This window comes from Ochotona princeps, chromosome 4, assembly GCF_030435755.1.
Source record: "Ochotona princeps isolate mOchPri1 chromosome 4, mOchPri1.hap1, whole genome shotgun sequence".
In the NCBI taxonomy this organism is placed as follows: Eukaryota; Metazoa; Chordata; class Mammalia; order Lagomorpha; family Ochotonidae; genus Ochotona; species Ochotona princeps.
Genome location: NC_080835.1, coordinates 70,464,036 through 70,486,115, shown reverse-complemented (window position 1 = coordinate 70,486,115; position 22,080 = coordinate 70,464,036). Strand labels below are relative to the sequence as shown.

Genomic DNA, 22,080 nt, shown 5'->3' with positions numbered 1-22,080 from the left:
CTCCCACAAAATCAAACCCAGTAGCCACAGTTCAAGGGCTTTTTTTCCCCTCAACATGTGGGGTCAGGGTGTACCCCTCTCCTTTCCATGCGGACTTACTTGCAACATAGGTAGGTTTATTTGTTTTGCTTTCGTGTTTGTTGATTTAAGCTGGAATGCATAGATTGGCATTCTTGGGCCCAGTGTAATAGCCTAGTGGCTAAATTCGCATCTTGCATGTGCTGGGATCCCATATGGGCCCTGGTTCGTATCCCAGCCGCTCCACTTCCCTTCCAGTTCCCTGCTTGTGAAAAGCAGGGAGCATGGCCCAAAGCCTTGGGACCCTGCACCTGCGTGGGAGACCTGAAAGAATCTCCTGGCTCCTGGCTTCAAATTGGCTCAGTTCTGGACACTGAGGCCATTCGGGCGTGAATTAGCAGATAGAACATGAACCAGCACCCATATGGGATGTCAGTAAGACAGGTGGAGGCTTAACAGATTTTGAGTTAAAAAACAATTTTTTTTTAAATTTACTTTTTATTGGAAAGGCAGATATGCAGAGAGAAAGAGATAGAGAGTTTATGGCTGGGAAAGGAGCAGGAGGATGGCTCAAAGCCTTGAGATTCTGCACTCACATGGGAGACCCACAAGAAGCTCCTGACTCCTGGCTTCCGATTGGCTCAGCTCCGGCTCAGCTCCGGCTGTTGCAGCCGCTTGGGGAGCGAACCAGAGGATGGAAGATTTCACTCTCTGTTTCTCTTTCTCGGCGTTTCAAATACAAATAAGTTAAGTCTTTTTTTTTTTTTTTTTAAGATTTTATTATTATTGGAAAGCCGGATATACAGACAGGAGGAGAGACAGAGAGGAAGATCTTCCATCTAATGGTTCAATCCCCAAGTGAGCCGCAACGGCCGGTGCGCGCCGATCCGAGGCCGGGAACCTGGAACCTCCTCCGGGTCTCCCACATGGTGCAGTGTCCCAATGCATTGGACTGTCCTCGACTGCTTTCCCAGGCCACAAGCAGGGAGCTGGATGGGAAGTGGAGCTGCCGGGACCAGAACCGGCGACCACATGGGATCCCGGTGCGTTCAAGGCGAGGACATTAGCCGCTAGGCCACGCTGCCGGGCCCTAAGTTAAGTCTTAATGGGAAAGGAAAGATCGATGTCTCCCGGAGCCTGATAGAGCCACCCGGCACCTGGCACTTCCCAAGCCCGGTGACAAGCAGGTCCTCGGAGAATTCTGCACAGACCTGCAGGAGGAGGTCTGGAATCTCCAGAAACAATCTGTCTCCCCTTGGGAGCCGCTGGGGAACCAGGCTGCGTTTACACGCGGTGTGTCCAGAGGAGTTCCATACACGACAGAACGAAGGAAGGAAGGGCAGAGGCGGCGGGCCCGAGCGGGATCAGGGGCAGCGAAGCCCCGGGGACGTCCAGCCCTCCACACTCTCCACTGTGGCCATCTAAAGAGCGGCGTCCGGTTCGAGCCAGGCCCATGGTCCGGCTCCTGGAGGCGGGCCCAGCTGGGCGCTGCCCGCCAGCGGACCAATCACCGCGACCGAGGGGCGGGGATTTCACTGTGCCTCCGCCCCTGCTTATGGACAGTGCGCAAGTTTAGGCGCCGTTCAAACGGGCCAATGACAGCTCGACGTCCCTGCTGTTGGCTCTCACCGATTGGTCGAAATTCGTCGTGCCCCCTCCCCGCCCGTCACGCCTTTTGCCCCACCCTCTTCGGACGCAAGATGGCGGCGCCCATCGAAGTGGAGGCCGCGCCTGGGATTTGCTGAGGTTGACTCCCTCTCCCACTTTCCCCTTTGAGTGCAAAGCGCCGCGAACGGGAGGACAGGGGCCGGGCGGGGACAGGGGGCACCTGCGTGGCTGGATTGCGCCCAGCCTGCGCCGCCCCCTCCCGGCCCCGGCCCCGGCCCGGTCCGATCCGATCCCATTATATCCGTTCCCGGTCTCCTGCGCTGACCCGCTGCCCGGCCTGGAACGCCACACGCGGCCTCCAAGGCTAGGGTGTCTTCTCCAGCCCGGCTCGCCTTCCCTTCGGAGATGCCTGGTGTCTTCCCTTCCAGCCAAACCGCCCTCCACCCCGGGACTCTTGGACCGGCACCTGACCCCCTTTCCCTCTCCTGACTCTACTTAGCTGCACCCTCTTCTTCGTCAAGTTCTTGGTTCCCTTTGGGTCAGATTGCTTACCCGCCCTCCACATCCTTGACCCTTCCCCCCCCCTCAAGTGTTAACAACCTTGACAACGTTCTCAAGCCGAGAAGACAGATTTCTTTCAGGACTAACTTTGCTAGCCCAATCATGGAGGCTGTGTACCTGGTGGTAAACGGGGTGGGCCTGGTCCTGGACATGCTGACATTGGTGTTGGACCTCAACTTTCTGCTGGTGTCCTCCCTCTTGGCTACCCTGGCCTGGCTCCTGGCCTTCATCTACAACCTGCCGCACACGGTACTGACCAGCCTTCTGCACTTGGGCCGCGGTGTCCTGCTGTCGCTGTTGGCCTTGTTCGAGACCTTGGTTCGGTTCACCTCTGGGGGTTTACAGGCATTGTGTACGCTGCTCTACAGCTGCTATTCTGGCTTGGAGAGCCTAAAGCTCTTGGGACACTTGGCCTCTCACGGGGCGCTGCGGAGCCGGGAGTTGCTGCATCGGGGTGTCCTCAACGTGGTCTCCAGCGGGCACGCTCTGCTGCGCCAGGCCTGTGATGTCTGCGCCATTGCCATGAGCCTGGTGGCCTATGTGATCAACAGTCTGGTCAACATTTGCCTCATTGGCACTCAGAACCTCTTCTCCCTGGTGCTGGTCCTGTGGGATGCAGTCACGGCCCCTTTGTGGAGGATGACGGATGTGGTGGCCACCTTCTTGGCCCACATTTCTAGCAGTGCTGTGGCCATGGCCATCCTCCTGTGGACACCCTGTCAGCTAGCGCTGGAGCTTCTGGCCTCATCCGCCCGCCTCCTGGCCAGCTTTGTGCTTGTCAATCTCACGGGTCTGGTGTTGCTGGCTTGTGTACTGGCGGTGACCGTGACTGTGTTGCACCCAGACCTCATTGTGAGGCTGGCCACCCGAGCTCTTGGTCAGCTGCAAGCTCGGCCGTCCTACCACCGACTCCGGGAGGATGTTATGCGGCTCTCTCGCCTGGCACTGGGCTTGGAGGCATGGCGTCGCATCTGGAGTCGCAGCCTGCAGCTAGCAAGCTGGCCAAACCGGGCAGGGGCACGTGGAGCCCCCCAGGGTGGCCCCCGTAGGGTGTTGGCCCGGCCCCGGGCGCAGGATCCTCTTCCTGAAGCTGGGCTCCAATTAGAGCCCACAGAGGAGGACTCGGAGGAGGTGAGGAGCGTCAGAGTGACGCCCACCTGGGGCCGGGAGCGGCTCAATGAAGAGGAGCCTACAGCCGGGCAAGACCCCTGGAAGCTGCTGAAGGAACAAGAGGAGCGGAAGAAGTGTGTCATCTGCCAGGACCAAAGCAAGACGGTGCTGCTGCTGCCCTGCCGGCACCTGTGCCTGTGCCAGGCCTGCACTGAGATCCTCATGCGCCACCCTGTCTACCACCGCAATTGCCCACTCTGCCGCCGGGGCATCCTGCAGACCCTCAATGTCTACCTCTGAAGGCTGCCACCTTGCCTGCCCACCCGTCCACTTGCCACGCTCCACGCAGGCACCTGCGCTAGGGCAGCATCCCCACATCTCCAGATCCTCGCCTGAATTCCCGCTGTCCTCCCCGTGGCTAACTTACCAAGAGCCTCCAAGCCATACACCAAGAAGGGAGATGCTCGGCGGTTTGCGATCTGGGGCGGGGGCGGTGGCACGGGGCTGCATGGCTTCTTCCCCAGGCGGGACTTTGCCCAGGGTGGTGAGTGCATCACTATGCAAGGGCCCTAGGGTTGGGCAATGCAGTGGGCTCTGCTCCAGCTTGCCTGGGGCCCACCCAGATTCCAGCCCCTGTGGCTGCCCGTCTGCCTCTGGGCTTCCTGTGGGGGATTTGTAGGTCCTTTCCCTGCTTCCTTCCCACCTGTACCCCCAGCTTCTGCAGTCTTGATCAGTGTCATTTGGGTATTTTGGCAACTCACAGATTCTCGGATCTGTGTCTGGCCCCAGCCCCAGTACCCTGGGAAGGTTTGGGGGTGGCATCTCAGGGGCCTTTGGGGCTGTTTGTCCCTGTCATGATCCTGTGAGGCTCCCTCCTGACCTGGTGGAAAGGCCTGGCTCGGGAGTTGAGCTGGGAATTGAGTCCATGTGTGTGCCTCCTGGCTTTGGGACCACTGCCCTCGGGCATCCCAGCTTTGCTGGGTGCCTCAGGAGGGCTGACCAGATTTCTACATTTCTACTCAGTCCCTGTTCCCCTCTCTCCACATCGGAGAAGGCTGACGATCTTCGTTTGCCTGTTCCTCTGCAGTGCTGGGGGTGGCGGGCAGTGGGAGTACAGATTGCTTTTCATTAGGCTCAGACACATAAACAGCTGTTTCAGAAGCAGCTCCTGGAGGGGTCTGGCCGGCCCAGTTTCCAATAAATAATGTTCTGTTGACAGTTCTCACAGATTCTGGGTGCATCTATGGGAGGGCGCATGGGCAGTGGTCAGGGTGACCTGTGCCATTGCGGGTCCTGGGCTGGGGGAAGAGGAGAGAAGATCCCCCTGCTATGTGGTGGTCCTCATGCCCTCTGGTATGTGAAACTTTTCTGTTGCTAGCTCTGCCCCTGGAGTCAACCTTCCCAGGAGGGAACTGGGGGCTCCTTCTGCAGCCTGGAATCCCACCCACTCTGTTCTGGGGAGGTGCTAGTGTCTTTGTGGCTCTTGGCATGGAGTAGGTGCTATGGTGGGCCAGAGTGTTGTATGTGGGAGCTCCCGGTGGGGAGCAGGGAAGCAGGGAGCCGAGGCCCATCTCTGGCTGGGGTTTGGGACCTTGTTATTATCTGCCAGCACAGGGCCATCCCCATAATTATGTTACAAGTGGAAGTTGGGACGGGGGGAAGGTGTCTCCATCTTGTGATCTGGGTCCACTGAGGGGCTGGATGGAGGGCCCCCCCCCCCCAGACTGGATTGTGAAGATTAGAGGAGGAAAGCCCTGAAAGGCCTTCAGGAGGGCCTTGGATTTAGTGGCTCAGCCCACCCCTGAGATGACCAGCCCTTTACATTGAATAGGAGGTTTGACATTCTCCAATTCCCCAACCCTGGCTCCTTCCAGTCTCTGTTTAACATGGGTATAGACATTTTATGAAAGGAGATAAACTTCCTGAACTGGCAGCCAAAGGGCCTCCTTTCCCCCACCCTCTTTGGGAATTGCTCTGGCAGACCTCAGCAGCCCTCCCGCTGCTAATTGCTCTGCTAGTTCAACTCCAGCTGCTCCGGGTCAACACTGTGTTTTGGAGCTGGGGTGCCCCCTTGCGGTTGTCGCAGAAAGAACATCTTTCTAGACACCAGCAATGCTGGAGCCAGACCAACAGCTTCCTTCCTAGTCATCTAGGGACCAGGCCAGCAGCCAGAGCGGCCACACTGAAAACCCTCTGGGCGCTTTTCTCATAGGTCAGGGAAGGCTATGTGTGGTGGAGGCGACCCTGCCCAGTTCATTTGGCATTTGTGGGTGAGAAAAGCTGCCTTTTGCTCTGGCCAGAAGCCCTGCCAGAAGGTAGCCCCTTGATCAGCTGCCCCAGTTCACAGCCCACACAGCTCTCTGGACAGCTTCTCATCCAGCTGGGCCCCCTGCTCCATGGCTCCAACCCACTGGCAAACATTTTTGCTGTTCCCATTTTTATCTGACAGGCAGACAGACATAGAGAGCTCCCATCCTCACTCCCCAACTGCCCTCAGATTTGGGCTAGGGCCAGGATTGGACTAAATCCAGGAGCTGGAAACTTAATCTGGGTCTCCTGTGTAGGTGGCAGGAAGCCAGCCACTGCCTCCTCGGGTCTGCATTGGCAGGAAGCCTGGTCAGAAGCCAGGGCTGGGTTTGGAACCCAGGCATTCCAACTCTAGGCCAACAGCTCATCCCCCAAACCCTCCCTTCTGCTTGAACAATGCCCAACTCCTCAGTGACCTTCAGAAATGGGGCACCCCCACCACAGAATAAACGTTGAAGCCAGTGGGAGGTTTTTTAGATTTATTGAGTGGTCTCTGAGAAACAGGGCTGGCCAGGGAGCAGGAGGGATGAGGGAGAGCTCAGAGAAGTAGAAGACCAGAATGACTGCACCCTACCTTTAGGACCCTGGGTCCGAGCAACCGGGGGACCCACCTAGACTTGGCAGCACAAAACCCACTCCTGTGTTCTTGGGCAGAAGTCCAGCTGCTGCCCCATGTTGCCAGCCTCGGTTCCCCATTCCTTGTCCACAGCAGGACGTCGGTTACAGAGGGGCCAGCCCTCCCGGATGATGTGGCTGTCAGTGTCACACCCTCCTCTTCCTCCTCAGGGAGTGGTATGACTCACTTCGCTGCCGGCACTAAGCAAAGACTGGGGAGTTGTGCCAATCCGAGTAGACCAGAAATCCAGAGAAAGTGCTGTCTGTCTTGATGCTGGCATAGATGCCAATGTAATCACCCACACCCACCTGCACCCACACCTGGTCCTCGGGCTCCAACCTCACCATGGCACCTCCTGAGAGCGAGGCTGGCTTGGGCCATCCCCCAAAAAACTGAAAGAAAGAGGCAATGGATTCGCCATTCTTGACCAAATCGAACTGCAGGCTGGCCCGGTAGACGGTGGCATGGACGGCAAAGTAGTACACCCCTGGCACCTGGCAGGTGAACTTGCCCGTGACTGCATCGTAATGGCCCTGTTCATTCAGCAGCACACGATCGAAGGGCAGGGGTGCGTCAGAGGGCGGAGGCACCCGGCTCTCTGAGCGCTTGGCACTGAAGGCAGAGCGTGGGGGCACCGCGCATTCGCCTGCAGGCCCGGTGGGTCCAGGGGGGCCCATCTCTCCCCGGGCCCCGGGCTCCCCGCGCGGCCCTGGCAGTCCTGTGGGTAAGGGGAGCGGTGAACGACAGTGTGCCAGGGGCAGGACCCCTCTAAGGATCCCATCCTCAGCTCAGGGCTCGACCCCCTCCACACCTTCCCGCAGAGCTTGGAGCAGATCTAAGAGGCTTTGGCCCAAGTGGGTTCCCAGAGTTCAGGCTCCTGCTGGCTGACTCATTCCGGTCCACCCTCCACCCCATCCGGTGCAGAGCCGCAAAGGGTCGGGAAGGGGGAGTTGCATCCCCTGGTGGGGATGAAGGGTACAAGAGGGTGAAAGTCTAACCCAGTTGACCCAGATAACCCCACACAAGGATGGCCGCGAAGGTGCCTCCTTACCCGGCCTCCCGCCGTCGCCTTTCTCGCCAGGAGGTCCGGGCGCACCGTCGCGGCCATCGCGGCCGTCGCGCCCAGGCAGACCCTGGTTGCCGTGATGGCCCGGCGTGCCTGGAAGGCCGGGGTGTCCCGGACATAGGCTGGGAATCTTGTTGTCGTCCAACGGGGGCGAGCCTGCCGCCAGGCCCAGGAGCAGCAACAGGGCGAAGAACGGACTCATGGCGCCGGCACCGGGAACCCGACGGTCGCGTCCTCTGGGTAGTCTGCGGGGCCGGGCGGCATCGGAGTCGGCATCCTTCCTCCCGCCCTGGGCGTGGCCCCCGTCGGTCCCCCATCCCACTGCAGCCATGCCCCCGGAACGGTCGCGGGGCGTGAGGTGGTGCCTGTGGTGGAGGATTAGGAAGGAGGCTCCCCCAATTTGCGGAGAGCATCATCGGTGAAGGGGAGGGGAGGTGGCCGGGCCCGGCAAACCTCCCCTCCCCCCGCCCCGCACTCACCGCCCCCTTAGCAGGGCTCACCCTTCGCCCGCTCCTCGGCTGCTGGATGTCCCCACGCCGGCTTCTTCCTGCGCTCCCGCCCCTGCGCTTCTCCACAGCCAGGCGCCCCCCTGACCCTGGCGGCCCCGCTTGTCCCGGTGCGCTCCCTGCCGGCCCGGCTGCTGCTCCTCCCAGTCTCCGAGAGGAAACCAGTTGTTCAGGGGCCAAGAGCTCCGGGCCGGGAAATAGCAGGGAAATAACTCGTGGTGTCGCCCGGCGGCCGGCCAAAGTGTGGGGGAGAAGGGAGGGAGATTGAGGCTGGAGCCCGCCCCCCACCGTGAGAGACAAATCCGCAGGGCGCCAGCTGTTCCCAGGAGGTGGTGCCGGCAGGGGCCCTGGGGGAGAACCGTGGGGGGCGGGGAGGGGGGCAGACATCTACTATCCCACCTCCACCCCCACCCTGGGGTCAGAGCAGGGCCTGGCACGTCAGTGGGCACTCACAGTCTTGTCTGACTAGCGAAAAAGTGGGAACGTGGGTGACAGAGAACTTGAAAAGGCAGGCAGTAAGGGGGAAGGCCAAGGACAGAGATCCAGGTCAGGGACGGGGAAGGAGGATGGGGGCAGTCTGGAGCCTGGGAGAGAGACTGGGAAGGAGAGGGGTGGTGATGCAGATTCCCCTTCCCCCTCCTGGGAGCCCCCAGGTTAGTGCCCCTTCCCACCCTGCCTGCCTGCCCTGATAGGTGAGGGAGCCCTGGGCAGGTGCAGGACAGGGGCCGGTGTCAGGGTCACGGATGGGCGCAGGTGGCCATGCCAGCTGCCTCAGGCAGCCTGTTGCAATTGAAGGGCCAGGGGATGCCCAGAAGGGCCAGGCCGGACTGGCATTGGCGCTCTGCCTCCTGGCAGACAGAGCGGCAAGGGGGCAGAACGCTGCCCAGCGAGGTGCAGCGGGGCACCAGCAGCCCACAGAGCAGCCTCTGGAAGTGCTGGTAGCAGGGTAGGCTGGTCAGGCTCTAAGGAAGGGAGAGAACCACCTTGAGGCTTGCTGGGGCACGCTCCTCCCCCTCAGGTCCCCTTACCCGAAGCCTCCCTCCCTCCTCTTCCTCCTCCTTGCTGGCCCAAGGTACCTTGTAACCTCGGAGAACCTCTCCCACCTCCTCCTGGGTGGCCATGCCCACCCAAATGTTGGGGAAGGCTGTGGTGTTATAGCTCAGACCCAGGCACATCTCCACCTGCACAGGCTCGCAGGCCAGCTCTGCGGGGGGAGGAGAAAGAGGGACCTGTCAGTGTGGGACCCCAGGTCAGGCCTGTGGTGTCAGGAGACTCCTAAGAGGTTACAAGGTGAGGTGCTTGGCACAGATGGAGAGCTCCTACTGTCCAGGAGCCTGCTCTAAGCATCATTCATCAGCCCTGGGCATTGGGTGGGCACCCCCTGTGACCTCAGGGAATGCGAGGCACCCTGCTCCACATCCTACCTCATTTTTGCCTTGCAGTTGAGCTCTGAAGAGGGACTGTGTGTGAAGGGATGGATGACTCTCCAAGTCTCACCTCTCCACTCCCCAAAATCTTATGTTCCCTACACTGACTCTCTCTAAGTACTAATGCCACCACAGACCAAGAGTCCTGAGATGGGACAGTGACCCCCAGCTGTTCCCCACCCTCATGAGGGAGGGCAGAGTAGCATGGGGAGAGCAGGATGCCTGGGTACCCAGGACTGCCAGGGCTCACCTGGTGCTGGGAAGAGGGGACTGGTACAGTTGTCACGGCTGCCATCTGTGCAGTCTCTCCACATGTCACACACCCACTGCAGACTCTTGCATCCTCCATCCTGGCAGAACTCTCGGGGCCCACAGGGGTCTGTAGACATAGCAGCATGGCTGTGCCTCTGCCTCTCCTCCCACCCTGCTGCCCCCTCTCCCCCCTGCTGCGTCCAGGGGCACCAACTCTCTGTGGCATTGAAGGCCCGGAAGGTGGCTGAGAAGCCCCCACTGCTGATGCCACGGTCGGTTCTCAGCAGCACGGCCAGCTCATGGTGCGAGGAGACGAGACGGGGCGGTGGCTCCGCCCCACAGAACCTGCCCAAAGCGGAGACTCATCCTGGCCATGGCCCCCTGGCTGAACCCATGGCACACTGAGCCTCCCCCAGGCTTGTGCCAGGGATGATGGGAGACCCAGTAACTGATTCATGCTTGCAGCTTTGCAGCTGGTAGGAACCACCACCAGCCCACTAAATCATAAGCTGCTTGAGCTTGAGTCACTTGGAGATGGGAAAAAGCAGGGATGGTATGGTGCATGAAGGAGGTGAAAAAGGTTCCCCCTGAGTGGGAAGAACTGGGGTGGGAGATATTGGGGGAAGGGTGAGCATGAGGATGAAGCAAGGCAGGCAGAAGCTAGAAGCCTTTTGGCGGGGGGGGCGGTCATCGTGGAGAGGCAGGTTTGGAGTAGAAGATGGAGGTGGGGAACCTCAGGGCCAGTGTGCAGGCAACCTGCGGATCAGCTTGCAGGGAGTGTGGGGGAAGGGTGGTGGTGAGCCCTGGCTCCTTCCCTGGCCTTGTACCTGCCCAGGAGGCTGAGGGCCCCCGAGCTGTGGGTCTCATACACCTCCACATATGCCAGCTTGCACTCGTCCTGGGCCTCCAGACTGAAATTGTGGAACTGTAGCTCAATGCCGTGTCCTGTGGGCACCGAGATATGCCAGGTGCAGAGCTGGGGAGGGCACAGGTGGAGTCATTCAGAGAGAGGCAGGCAGGGCATGGGTGGTTCTGTCATTGGCAGCTCGGGAAGGCCTTTCAGTTGGTTGGGCTCAGAGGTGAGTGAGCCCTGTGCATGAATGTCTGCTTGCTGTCCTGCTGTCCTGCAGGATGAAGTGGCACCTCCCATGTGCTCATGTGCCAGCCCCCCATCTTCCCCAGGACAGCACTACACCTACCTGGTGGTGAGGGTACTGCTGCAGGTAGCTGGGAGCAGAGAACGTGCCCTGGAGCCCCGTTACGTTCCCCCCACACCCTGTAGAGAGGCAGGGATGCTCAGCAGCTTTGGATTTGCACTGCCACTCAGCAGGTGCAGGGCTAGGCTGGACCCTGGCCACAGCGGAACAAGCTCTGACTGGGAGTGGGAGTACATGCAGTGGTGGGAACCCTAAGGTTTGGGGGCTGAGCCAGAGCTTGGGGAGTCCAGCCAGAGCCTGCAGAAGGTGCTCGAGGACTATCCCTGCCCTGCACCTGGCTGTCCCATACCCCAGCTCTTGGCACTGCAGTTGGCTTCATCACTACCATCAACACAGTTGGCAAAGCCGTCACACACTGAGTCAGTGAGCAGGCAGATGAGCTGGTCGCAGAAGAACTCGTCATGGGCACAGCTCCCTGGAGATGGCATCTGCCTTCAGCAGGCCCCCCAAAGTCTCTGCTTCCCCCTGCCACTTTTTTTCCCCCCAGCACTGGGAGAAACTGCTGGGAGGGAAGCAGACACCTGGCAGGCCGCTGGGCACACGGTTGGAAGACACTCACCATGCCCGGGGGTCACAGCCTGGTACCAGGCCTGGAAACCAGACCCTTCCACACTGCCATCGGAGACGAAGGCCACCCGGAGGCGGCTGGTATTGGTGTTGAGTGTGGGAGGAGCCACCTTCCCACACACCCTGCAAGATCATGGAGCCCCCTTCAGGCTTGGCGCTGGGGGCCTGCCCTGGCCCTGCTCTCCTATTTCGCAACCCCCGAGCCACTGGTGCACTGAGCTTCCTCTGCTATCCCTGGGGTGCTCAGATTGCCTTAGTCCCTACCCTCCCACCTGGTAACACACAACTGTGCATCTGCCTGGTAGTACTCGTTGTGGGAAACATTGGGAAGAGCCCCACCTCACAGATGATTAAACAGGTCAGTCACACAGCGTGGGGGCGGCAAAGCTGGACCTAGAGGTGCAGTCATTCCCACTGCACTCACATTGTTCTGTGCCCTGAATAGGGGTTTGGGATGGGGTGCCATCTCCTGGGGGCAGAGGTACCCACCTGAGGAGGGGGCCTTCTGGCTCCGGAGAGATTTCCAAGCGATCGAAGAGACAAGAGGCCACACTCTCCATGCTGAGAGCTTCAATCTTGAGCTGTATCGTGTGGTCTGTGGCCACCTGGATGTGCCACACACAGTGGGCATGGGGAGGGTAAGGGTCTGGATAGTTGGGGCTGCTGAAGAAGCCCCTGGGACCAGGAAGGAGGCCCCCACAAGCTGCAGAGAAGAGGTTAGAGTTCAGAAGTCAAAAGGTGAGAGGTGCTTTGCTCCCTAAGGTGCCTCTTTTTGCCTGTTCTCCCCCTCCAACTTTGTCCATCCGGTAAGAGCTGCCCTCATTACTCACCGGACTGGGTCATGGGACTCATGCCCTCCTCCCGCAGCCGGCCAGGAGTCCCAAGTGCCCAAGGGGCCATGGTAGTAGTGGTGAGAGTAGTGGTAACAGAGGCAGTGGTGGGGAGGCCCCGGGCAGGCAGAGGGCCATAGGTGGCACTGGACGGGGGTGCGGCCTGCAATTCTGAGACAGGACATGGAGGAGGAGCGTTCATAGGCGCTGCCCCCTGTACGCGCCAGGTGATGGGGCTCACAGAATCACAGGGGGAGCCTTTCCGAGGGGCCTGGTACTCACGCGCCAGGATGATGGCCACCAGCAGCCCAAGCAGCAGGAGCAGCAGGCCAGCGAGCAGGAGCACGCAGAGCCAGGAGAAGCGGCAGTCGGGCTGCAGCCTGCCAGGGTGCCGGCCTACAGCAGCCAGGGGGACACTTGGAGAGACCCTCCCCCCAGGCGTCCCTCATACACTGTCCTCAGCCCCCTGCCTCAGGTCTCTGCCCTAGTTCCCGAGTCCACCCTGTTACCAGGCCAGGGAGCTGGGCCACTGTGGGGGGTGTCCTCCTGGAAGGCAGGTGAATGGCAGGGCTGCTCAGCTTCAGGCTCAAAAGCCGGATTGCAGAACTCAGTCTGGATGAGAGAGACTTGAGCTGAGGGCAGAGGGCCCTGGGGGTCACAGTGCCAGGCTGTTGGGGGATGGTCCTTACCTTGCTCAGTTCGGCTGCCTCCAGGCAGACGATGACTTCAGAGTAGTCCTTCATGGCCTACTGCTCTTCATGGCTCTCTTGAGTGTCCGTGGCACCCAGGAGCCTGAGAACCCGCTCCCTGCCAGCCGCACAGCCCTTATCGCGAGGGCAGCTTCTCTTCCTGCACAGCAGTTCCTGGCTGCCCTTGGCAGGCTGCTCTGGGCTACTGGCTACTCTGTCTCTATGGGGTAGGGAGGGAGGGACAGCCAGCAGACCAAAGGAATGTGCCAAGGCCTGAAATGATCTCTTAATCCAACTCAGCTGAAGGTGCTGAGGTTAAGACCCTGGTGTGGGGTGGCAGTTCTTAAAGGAAAAGGAAGTAGCTGAGAAAACCCAGTAGTGGGAATCAGGCCTGGGGGTGGGCTGGAGTGGGAGCCGTGGTGGAGGAGGCTAATGATAGTGACTGGCAGCCCCTCCCTGCCCCCTGCCGGATGCTGCTGAGGGTGCTGGGAGGGAGGCAGAGCACTTGCTTGTTTGGGGGTGGGTGCCAAGAGGGCTACAGAGGCCCCTGAGAACGCAAGAGAAGCTGAGTGTGGCTGCTTTAAGGCCCATGTGTCCCACCACTGTGCTGTCAAGGTGATGGGTTCAGCCATTTCGGGGTCTTTAGTAACCCAGTTAGGTCACCTGCGTGGCCAGGACCAGAGGAAAAGCTGTTGCGAGCTGGTGGGGTTGGGCTGCCTATCCTGGTGGCCCCTAAAGCTGCGGGAGCAAGATCAGAGAGGAGAAGCGGCCCCAGCATTGGTTAGGAAGTTGTGCTGTCGTTCTGTTAGGCACACGCTCCTTAAACAGTGTGGTCCCTTTGCACCTCTGCCTCCTGGAGCAATGTTGGCATAGAAAATCTATTTGGCCTGGCTGCCCTCAGGAAACGAGGCAGGGGCTGTCAATCTGGCATTAGGGGGTAGGGTGGGAGGCTGGGAGGCAGCAGTTTCTGGCTGCCATTTCTGAATGTTCTGTCTAAAGCCTCAGGCAGTTTCTCTCCTCCTTATAACGTTATGAGGCAGTATAACAGCTTTCTGAAGGGTGGTGCTAAGGCCCGGAGAGGTTAAGCACCTTCTCCAAGGACACACAGCCCTGCAAAATTCAGAGACAAGAGTTCCTGGGAGGCAGTAAATGCTAAGGCCCTCAGGTTTGCCATGATATACCTTTCTCTCTATTTTTTTCAATGAAAAAGCAGATATACAGAGAGGAGGAGAGACAGAGAGGAAGATCTTCCATCCGATGGTTCAATCCCCAAGTGAGCACAACGGCTGGTGCTGTGCCGATCCAAAGCCAGGAGCCAGGAACCTCCTCCAGGTCCCAAGGCTTTGGGCCATACTCGACTGCTTTCCCAGACTACAAGCAGGGAGCTGGATGGGAAGTGGAGCTGCCGGGATTAGAACCGGCGCCCACATGGGATCCCGGGGCGTTCAAGGCGAGGACTTTGGCCACTAGGCCAGGCCACCGGGCCCAAAATAAGTGAATCTTTAAAAAAAGATTTATTTTTATTGGGAAGGCAGATTTACACACAGAGAGAAGGAGAGACAGGAAGATCTTCCATCTGCTGGCTTCCTCCCCAAATGGCTGCAACAGCCAGAGCTGAGCTGATCTGAAGCCAGGAGCCAGGAACTTCTTCTAGGTCTCTCACATGTGTGCAGGGTCCCAAGGCCTTGACCCATCCTCTGTTGCTTTCCCAAGCCAAAAGCAGGGAGTTGGATTGGAAGTGGAGCAGCTGGGACACAAACTGGTGCTTATATGGGATGCTGACATTAGAGGCAAAGGATTAGCATGCTGTGACACCGTTTCAGCTTCTGATTTCAATTTGGTAAATACTGATAGTTCTAGCCCTCAAGAACAACAGCTAATGGGATATTCTCTGTAATTCTGAGGCCCAGCAAGGGGTCCTTTGAAAACTGCTGGTTTGCTGTACAGACACAAAACAGTGTTGGGGGCTGTGAGGAAAGGCAAGGGTATGAAAGCTGAGGAAGAAATTGCTACCTTAAATGGGGGCATGCTGGGGGACTTCCTGGAAGAGGGGGGCAGTTGAGGGCAAAAAGGAAGCTTAATCAGCAGAACTTGGGGGTTGGGTAGGGACGATCAGGAGGACGAGGAGAGTGTTAGGAGGCTCAGTGGTAGTCTGTGTTATATCACGGAGTGAGGGGGCTGGGCACAGTGTATTATTTTATATACTTATTAATATTTATTTGAAAAAGCAGAGTCACAGAAAGAGAGTGGAGAGACAGAGAGAGCTCTCCTGTCCACTGGTTTGTTTTCCAAATGGCTGCAGTGGCCTGTCCAAAGCCAGGAGCCAGGAGCCTTCTCTGGCTCTCCCCATGTGGGTACAGGGGCCCAAAGACTGGGGCCATCCTCCACTGCTTCCAGGAGCATTAGCAAGGTGCTGGATCAGAATTGAAGCAACTGGAATTTGAACTGGTGTCCATATGGGATGCTGGCATCATAGGTGGTGGCTCTGTGCCACGGTGTTGGTCTCCGGAACTGGTTCTTAGAAGGTTCCTACTTGTGAGGGGATGGGAAGGGAGGCATGGAGAACCCCGAGGCCAAGAGACTGCTCTCTGACCTGATGGTTACACATGGCTGTTGTCATTTATATCCTCGCTGCATGTGCTGCTTCACAGAAGTGTTTCAGGGACAGGAGGTGGACCCCCTCGTGGGGCCAAGTCAGGGTGACAGTGGCTTGAGTAGAATGCTGTGACAGTGAAGCCTGGCAGGCCCCCCAGCAGACCCCTCACCAATCCTCACACCCGCTTTGGGAGGGAAGGCAATGTCAGGAAGGAGGCTGTGTTCCCATTCTCCAGAGGTCACTGAGCGTCCTGCAAGCGTCTTTTGTCTAGAGTGGTCAGCTGGCAGGAGCAGGGCTCACTTCAGGGCAGAAACCTTCATTTCTTCCTCGATTCATTACACCTTTGTGAAAGGGAGAGAGGGAGAGAGAGAGATCTTCCACCCGTTGGTTCACTTCCCAAACTGGGGCTGGAGCTGGGCCAGGAGCCTAGAGCTCCATCTGGGTCTCCCACATGGACGCAGGATCCAAGTACTTGGGCCATCTTTCACTGCTTTTCCAGATGCATCAGCAGGGAGCTGCACTGGAAGCAGAGCAGCTGGGACTCAAAGGAGCACCTGTATAGGTTGCTGGCATTACAAACAGATTTAATCCACTGTGCCACAATGCCAACCTTCATGTTCTTTTCTCTCCCCCTGTTTTTTGCATTTTCCATATTCTTTATATAAACATGTAGATGGGGTAGGAGTTGTATGTGGACCAGCTCTATGATATATATGTGACAGAGTGGGTAAGTCATCACTTTTGGTGCCAGCATACCATATGGGTACCAGTTCAAGTCTCAGCTTGTCTAGTTCTGATCCAGCTTCCTGCTCGTGTACTTGAGAAAAGCCGTGACAGATGGCCCAAGTGCTTAAGCCCCTGTACCCACTTAGGAGACCCAAAAGGAGCTCCTGGCTCCTGGTTTCGGTCTGGTCCAGCTTCAGCTGTTGCAGCCATTTGGAGAAGCAGTTGGATGGAAGATCTCTGTCTCTTCCTCACTCTGCCTTTCAAAAAATAAATCTTAAACAAAACCAACCAATCAAACAAGCAAAGACTGCAGAGAGGGCCTGTGGGCGAGGACGTGGGCTGGAAGTCCTGGGCTGTTCCTGTTTCTTACTGCTGTCCCAGTCGCCTCCTGGACTTGCTTTTCTTCCAGCCCACAGCCCCTGGCGGCCTTGACCTTCTTGCCCCCACAGGCCCTGCAGCTCTCCCTGTCCTTGCTGCTGAGGGAATGTTCTCACGGTTTTCCTGCTAGTCACTAGGGACACAAGGGCAAGCACAGGGGACTTCTCTGCTGGCTTGACTGTTTCCTGGCCCCCGAAGTCCCTGCAGGCATTGGCTTGTATTCCAGAGAGCATGGGCCCAGTTTCCTGCTGACGGTCTGCAGTGTGCTCGCCTGCTCCTGCCCGCCACTCAAGGTCAGCCGTGCCTTCTATTCCAGGCTGGCAGCTCGCTAGCTGCCCTCTGGCCAGTCCTTCCACCCTGCGTGGTGCTGGGATCACACTGCTGGACATCCTCTTGTTTTTCCTCTTTCTCCACTCCCCATCTCTTAACCCACACCTTGCAGGGGGCAGCCATGAACCTGACCACTTACTACCCTCCCAGCATTTATTCCTTCTTCCTCTCCTCACTCATCCATCTTTTCTGGTCCTGTGGGGGGTGGGGTGCCTGCAACACTGCAGCTTCACCCAGCCAACTCAACGCTGTCTCCAAAGGGAGGATCTCTCCATAGAGGCAGACTGGTAGAGCCCTGCCCCTTCCTTCTTTGGGGTTGTGGGGCACCTATGGAGGGGACCCAGCTCATTAGTTGGGGGGCAATGCTCTCTCCCAAGTGTGCCTCACTCAGCTGTGATCAGGCCATGAAATATGTGCTGAGCCTCACTCCCCAAAAGAGTCTCAGGGCTCTGATGGCATAACTGGGGAGACAAGAGAAGAGGGACATTGGCTGGGGTCTTCCCACAGGTCCAGCCAACTTTCTTAACTGCCACCCACAGCTCCCAGTGCTCTTATGCCCAGACTATGGATGAGGACACTGAGGCTCAGAAGTGCCACTGAGGTCTCATTTCTGCACTGGGTGTTGAAGTTTAGGGCCCCTCAGGACCATGTGGTGCAGACACATCCACCACGTCTGATCCCTGACCTCCTGCAAGGTGGGTGGTGACGCTGGTGTGGCTGCTGGGACTGGGTGGATATCATATGGCTGGCTGTTCAGCTCAGTTCCTAACTAGAGGCAAGGGTGGGGAAATCTCTGCTGTAGCCCCCAAAAGGGAGGGTGCTTGGCTGGGAAGAGAACCCCTGGGCTCCGGCCTGCCTCTACCACCCAAGGGGTGGGCATGTGGCCCTCAGCACGCCTTCTCCTGGCTCAGCATTTTCGAGGCCAAAGCTGTGACTTCTAATGACTCTAGCTCTGAGGCTTCACAGAGACAAGCACGTTTTGAGCACGGATCACTTAAAAAAACAAATAAAAAACCCCAAAACCCCACTCTATGAAGTTGAACCGGGGAGCCAGTGATACGTGACGTCCCTTGTGTGGGTCACCGAGGGAAAGGAGCACGGGAGAGTTGCAAGGCCCTGGAGCCCAGCCTCCTTAATGAAGGCGCAGAGGCGGCGCTGAAGCCTACAGAGGGAGGTTGTTCAAGGTCACACGCAAAGGCAGTCGCCAGGGGGCTCACCTCCCCTGGGGAGAGGCCAGCTGGAATGCCAGCACAAGCGCAAAAGCCTGGATCAAGAACAGCCGTTTGTGTTTGACGTGCCTGTTGCCCGGGACTGGAAAGCACCTGGGTTACCAGGAGGCTCGGGAGCAAGGGTGAAGGCTGGAGATGGGTCCTTGCCCTTGGCTTACCTGCGGTGCTTCTGTTGCAACCAGTGCCAAGGTGGTTAACGGAGAGACAGGGACCCATGTGGATCTGGGGTGCTGCAACCATTTTGGGGAGATCCTGTTCACCCACGACTTGTAGAGAATTAGCAGCACTTAAAATGTTATCCTTTGGCCTGGCACGATAGCATAGCAGCTAAAGTCCTCGCCTTGAATGTGCCAGGATCCTATATGCCAGCAGCCCCGCTTCCCATCCAGCTCCCTGGCTTGTGGCCTGGGAAAGTAGTTGAGGACGGCCCAAAGCCTTGGGACCCTGCATCCACATGGGAGACCTGGCAGAAGCTCCTGACTCCTGCCTTCGGATTGGTGCAGCTCCAACCGTTGCAGCCACTTGGGGAGTAAATCACCAGATAGAAGATCTTCCTCTCTCTCTTCCTCTCTGTATATCGGCCTTTCCAATAAAAATAAAATCTTAAAAAAAAAAGTTATCCTTGGGGCTGGTGTTGTGGCACACCTCTTGCAATGTTACCATCCCATATCGCAGCACTAGTTTGAGTCCTATCTGCTGTTTCCAATGCAGCTTCCTGCTAATGTGTTTTTGGAAAGCAGCAACAAATGGACCAAATCCCTGGGTTCCTGCTACCCAGATGGGAAACTTGGGAGTTCCAGGCTCCTGGCTTCCACTTGGTCCAGCTCTGGCCGTTTGGGGAATGACCCAGCAGATGGCGGCATTGTATCTTTGACCCTCCCCATCACTCCTTTCAAACAGACAAATAAATAGAATTGGTGCTGTGATGTAGCAGGTAAAATTGCCAGCTGGATCCTATATGGGGCACAGCTTGAGTCCTGGTTGCTCCACTTCCAATCCAGCTCCCTGCTAATGTCCCTCGGAAAGCAGCAGAGCAAGGTTCAAGTGCAGAGTTCCTGCATTCGTGTGGGAGACACGGAAGATGCTCCTGGCCCCTGGCCTCAGACTAGTCCAGCTCCAGCTACTGCAGCCTCTTGAGGAGTGAACCAGCAGATTCAACAGTTCTCTCTTCGTAGCTCTAGCTTTCAAATAAATAAATCTTTAAAAAAAAAAAAATTGGGCCCGGCGCGGTGGCCTAGTGACTAAAGTCCTCGCCTTGAACGTGCCGGGATTCCATCTGGGTGCCGGTTCTAATCCTGACGGCTCCACTTCCCATCCAGCTCCCTGCTTGTGGCCTGGGAAAGCAGGTAGTCGAGAACGGCCCAGGGCCTTGGGACCCTGTGCCCATGTGGGGGACCTGGAGGAGGTTCCTGGCTCCTGGCTTTGGATCAGTATAGCACCGGCCGTTGCACTCACTTGGGGAGTAAATCATCAGGCAGAAGATCTTCCTCTCTGGATATCTGACTTTGCAATAAGTAAATCTTTAAAAAAAATTAAAAATAAAAAGTGTTCACTTGGATACAAAACCTCCTTAGGGAGGAATCCCAGGTTTGTCACTATTGTCTTCAGCTGTCCTTTGCCATTCTTGAGAAATGACCAGGATAAAGCCCTACTTCCGTCCTTCACCGTGTGCTGGCTGTGCTAGCTGCCTACAGACCTCAATCAGCAGCAGGTGTTTCCGTGTCAGCAGCAATGGCCAACAGGCCTTGGCTTAGTGTCCGCAGCAGGGCTCCTGGGTGCTCCAGAGGGATTAAAGCTCTAGTCTTGGGAGGTGAGGCGAGGGGTGGAAAGCACTTCAGGGAGCAGGATTTTGAGCAGGAAGGCAGCTGTTCAGCTGTGGGAGAGGAAACAGAGCCTTCATTTGTCAAGGACTGAGTCCCGGCCCCTCCTCACACGGGTGACAGTCCCTGCTCTCAGTGCGGTTTGCTGGAGACCTGCTTCAAGACACAGCAGTCTGTGCAGGCACCAACGCCGACAGGATTCGCAGCAGCAGCTGAGACATGGCTGAGCAATTCTAGAACTGTGCACCCAAGACACTCCCTTCCCTAGGTGCGAACTACCACCAGGGAGGGGAATGTCCTTGCCAGGTAGGTGCTGGGGTATTTACAGGGGGAATGTAGCATCTAATTCCAAAGTATCTAGAAACACATATGGTAGAAAGTCGGATATTGGAGAATTCAGGTGAAGAAGAGAATTAAAGAGCCCAGTGCAGTAGCCTAGTGGCTAAAGTCCTCAACACTGGCGCGCATATGGGATCTCAGTGCATGCAAGACGAGGACTTTAGCCACCAGGTGACTGCGCCGGGCCCAAAATATAAATCTTTTTAAAAACCAAAACAGTTTGCCTTGTTATGCACAGAAATTCTTCAATGTGAGACAAAAACTGAAATTTTGTTTTAAAGATTTATTCATTTTTATTGGAAAGGCAGATATACAGAGAGGAGGAGAGACAGAGGAAGATCTTCCATCCGATGATTCACTCCCCAAGTGAGCCGCAACGGCCGGTGCTGCGCCGATCCGAAGCCAGGAACCCGGAACCTCTTCCGGGTCTCCCACGCGGGTGCAGGGTCCCAATGCATTGGGCCGTCCTCGACTGCTTTCCCAGGCCACAAGCAGGGAGCTGGATAGGAAGTGGAGCTGCTGGGACTAGAATCGGCGCCCATATGGGATCCTGGCACGTTCAAGGCGAGGACTTTAGCCACTAGGCCACGCTGCCGGGCCCCTGAAATTTTCTTTTAACCATCATGCAACAGTTACGCTTAGGCGGGGAATGAAACGTCCTAAGCAGGGCCTGAACCACTAGGTCAAAGACTCATCCCTAAATTTTTGATTTCCATAATTTTTTTTTGTTTCCCAAAACCTTTTATTTTTATTGAAAAGGCAGACTTCCAGAAAGATCCTTTCTCTGCTGGTTCACTCCCCAGGTAGCTGCAATGGTTGGAGCACAGCCAAGCCAGGGGCTTCTTCTGGGACTCCTATGCGGGTGCAGGGTCCCAAGGACTTGGATGATCCTCTACTGCTTTCCCAAGCCACAAGCAGGGAGCTGGATGGGAAGTGGAGCAGCCGGGATACGAACCAGTGCCCATATGGGATACCAGCACATGCAAGGCGAGGATTTAGTTCACTGAGCCATCACGTTACAACCCCGTGTAAACTTTCTGAACTGCCTGCATATGTGGCTATCAACATGCCAGGAGTTCCTCCTGTGTTCCAACCCATCCCAAATCAAGATTGTTACTCAGCACCTTAGTTCTCAAAGCTAGGATTTATTCTGTACAAGGCTCCACTGTACACGAGACATTCTATGCTTGCTTACACAGTAAACAAGGTAACAAAGGTGCACTGGCCCTCGGGCTCAGGTCTCCCAGGGCTTTCCTGGAGAAGGGTGTTAGGCCAGTTCAACTCAGGGTGTCTCTCTTGGGTGCCTCCTCCTGGGATGGCCCAGGCCACAGGGGCGGGGGAAGTGGAGTGCAGAGTACACAGGACCCCACATTGTGGTGCAGAACAGCTCTGTTCTCTGGGGCTGAGCAGTTTTGCCCAGTGACTTTGGGTGACATCAAGCCCCTAGAAAAGGCTTGTCCAACGAGGCAAGATGTCCCCAGCCCCACCCCAACCCCAGCTCCTGGTGCAGGACTGACTGGAGACTGACGCCAGAGGAACTTGGAGGGGCAGGTGGCATGGGCATCCCTGAGAAACTCGGTCCAGAGGGCCTCTGTCTGAGGCTCTGAGGAGGGGTGGGAGGACTGGGGACGGAGGGATGTAAAGGGGAGAATAAATTAAAAGGTGAGAGCAGCTCAGGGCTTGTGCTGTTGACCTTCAAACAGCTGGGGTGGGGTGGGCCAGGGGGCGTGGCCAGAAACCCTGGATACACTGCGCTGCAAGACCTCTCTGCACCAGCCTGCTTCCTCCTCGCCTTACTGCAGTGCCAGCCGCCGCCAGGGGCTAAGGGCATGAGCCCTCCTTCACCCAGCAGGTTCAAACATGGCACTGGGGAAAAGGGAGAGGAGGA

General features: G+C 57.4%; 4 protein-coding genes across 5 annotated transcripts in view; 2 read left to right on the top strand and 2 right to left on the bottom strand.

The window, feature by feature from the left end:
- The window catches only part of CWC15 (CWC15 spliceosome associated protein homolog), a 297,815-nt gene that overhangs the window by 136,700 nt on the left and 139,035 nt on the right, over window positions 1-22,080 (top strand). The gene's annotated exons all lie outside the window — the stretch shown is intronic.
- RNF26 (ring finger protein 26) lies at window positions 1,675-4,518 on the top strand. The gene has a single exon (XM_004585162.2). It carries the CDS (start codon window positions 2,290-2,292, stop codon window positions 3,595-3,597), a length of 1,308 nt encoding a protein of 435 aa, XP_004585219.1. The 5' UTR covers window positions 1,675-2,289; the 3' UTR covers window positions 3,598-4,518.
- C1QTNF5 (C1q and TNF related 5) lies at window positions 6,069-7,979 on the bottom strand. The gene is made up of 3 exons (XM_004585163.4): window positions 7,787-7,979; window positions 7,272-7,531; window positions 6,069-6,938 (listed from the first exon to the last, which is right to left on the bottom strand). Exons 2-3 carry the CDS (start codon window positions 7,486-7,488, stop codon window positions 6,421-6,423), a joined length of 735 nt encoding a protein of 244 aa, XP_004585220.2. The 5' UTR covers window positions 7,489-7,531; window positions 7,787-7,979; the 3' UTR covers window positions 6,069-6,420.
- Window positions 8,171-12,963, bottom strand: MFRP (membrane frizzled-related protein). 2 transcript variants are annotated; one of them, XM_004585245.2, is made up of 13 exons: window positions 12,775-12,963; window positions 12,595-12,697; window positions 12,368-12,481; window positions 12,086-12,256; window positions 11,745-11,958; window positions 11,248-11,378; window positions 10,978-11,103; window positions 10,671-10,747; window positions 10,299-10,447; window positions 9,686-9,816; window positions 9,470-9,598; window positions 8,869-8,996; window positions 8,171-8,754 (listed from the first exon to the last, which is right to left on the bottom strand). In XM_004585245.2, exons 1-13 carry the CDS (start codon window positions 12,826-12,828, stop codon window positions 8,530-8,532), a joined length of 1,752 nt encoding a protein of 583 aa, XP_004585302.2. In that variant the 5' UTR covers window positions 12,829-12,963; the 3' UTR covers window positions 8,171-8,529. The 2 variants fall into 2 exon arrangements, with proteins under 2 accessions (XP_004585302.2, XP_058519734.1); XM_058663751.1 differs by having other exon boundaries at window positions 8,896-8,996.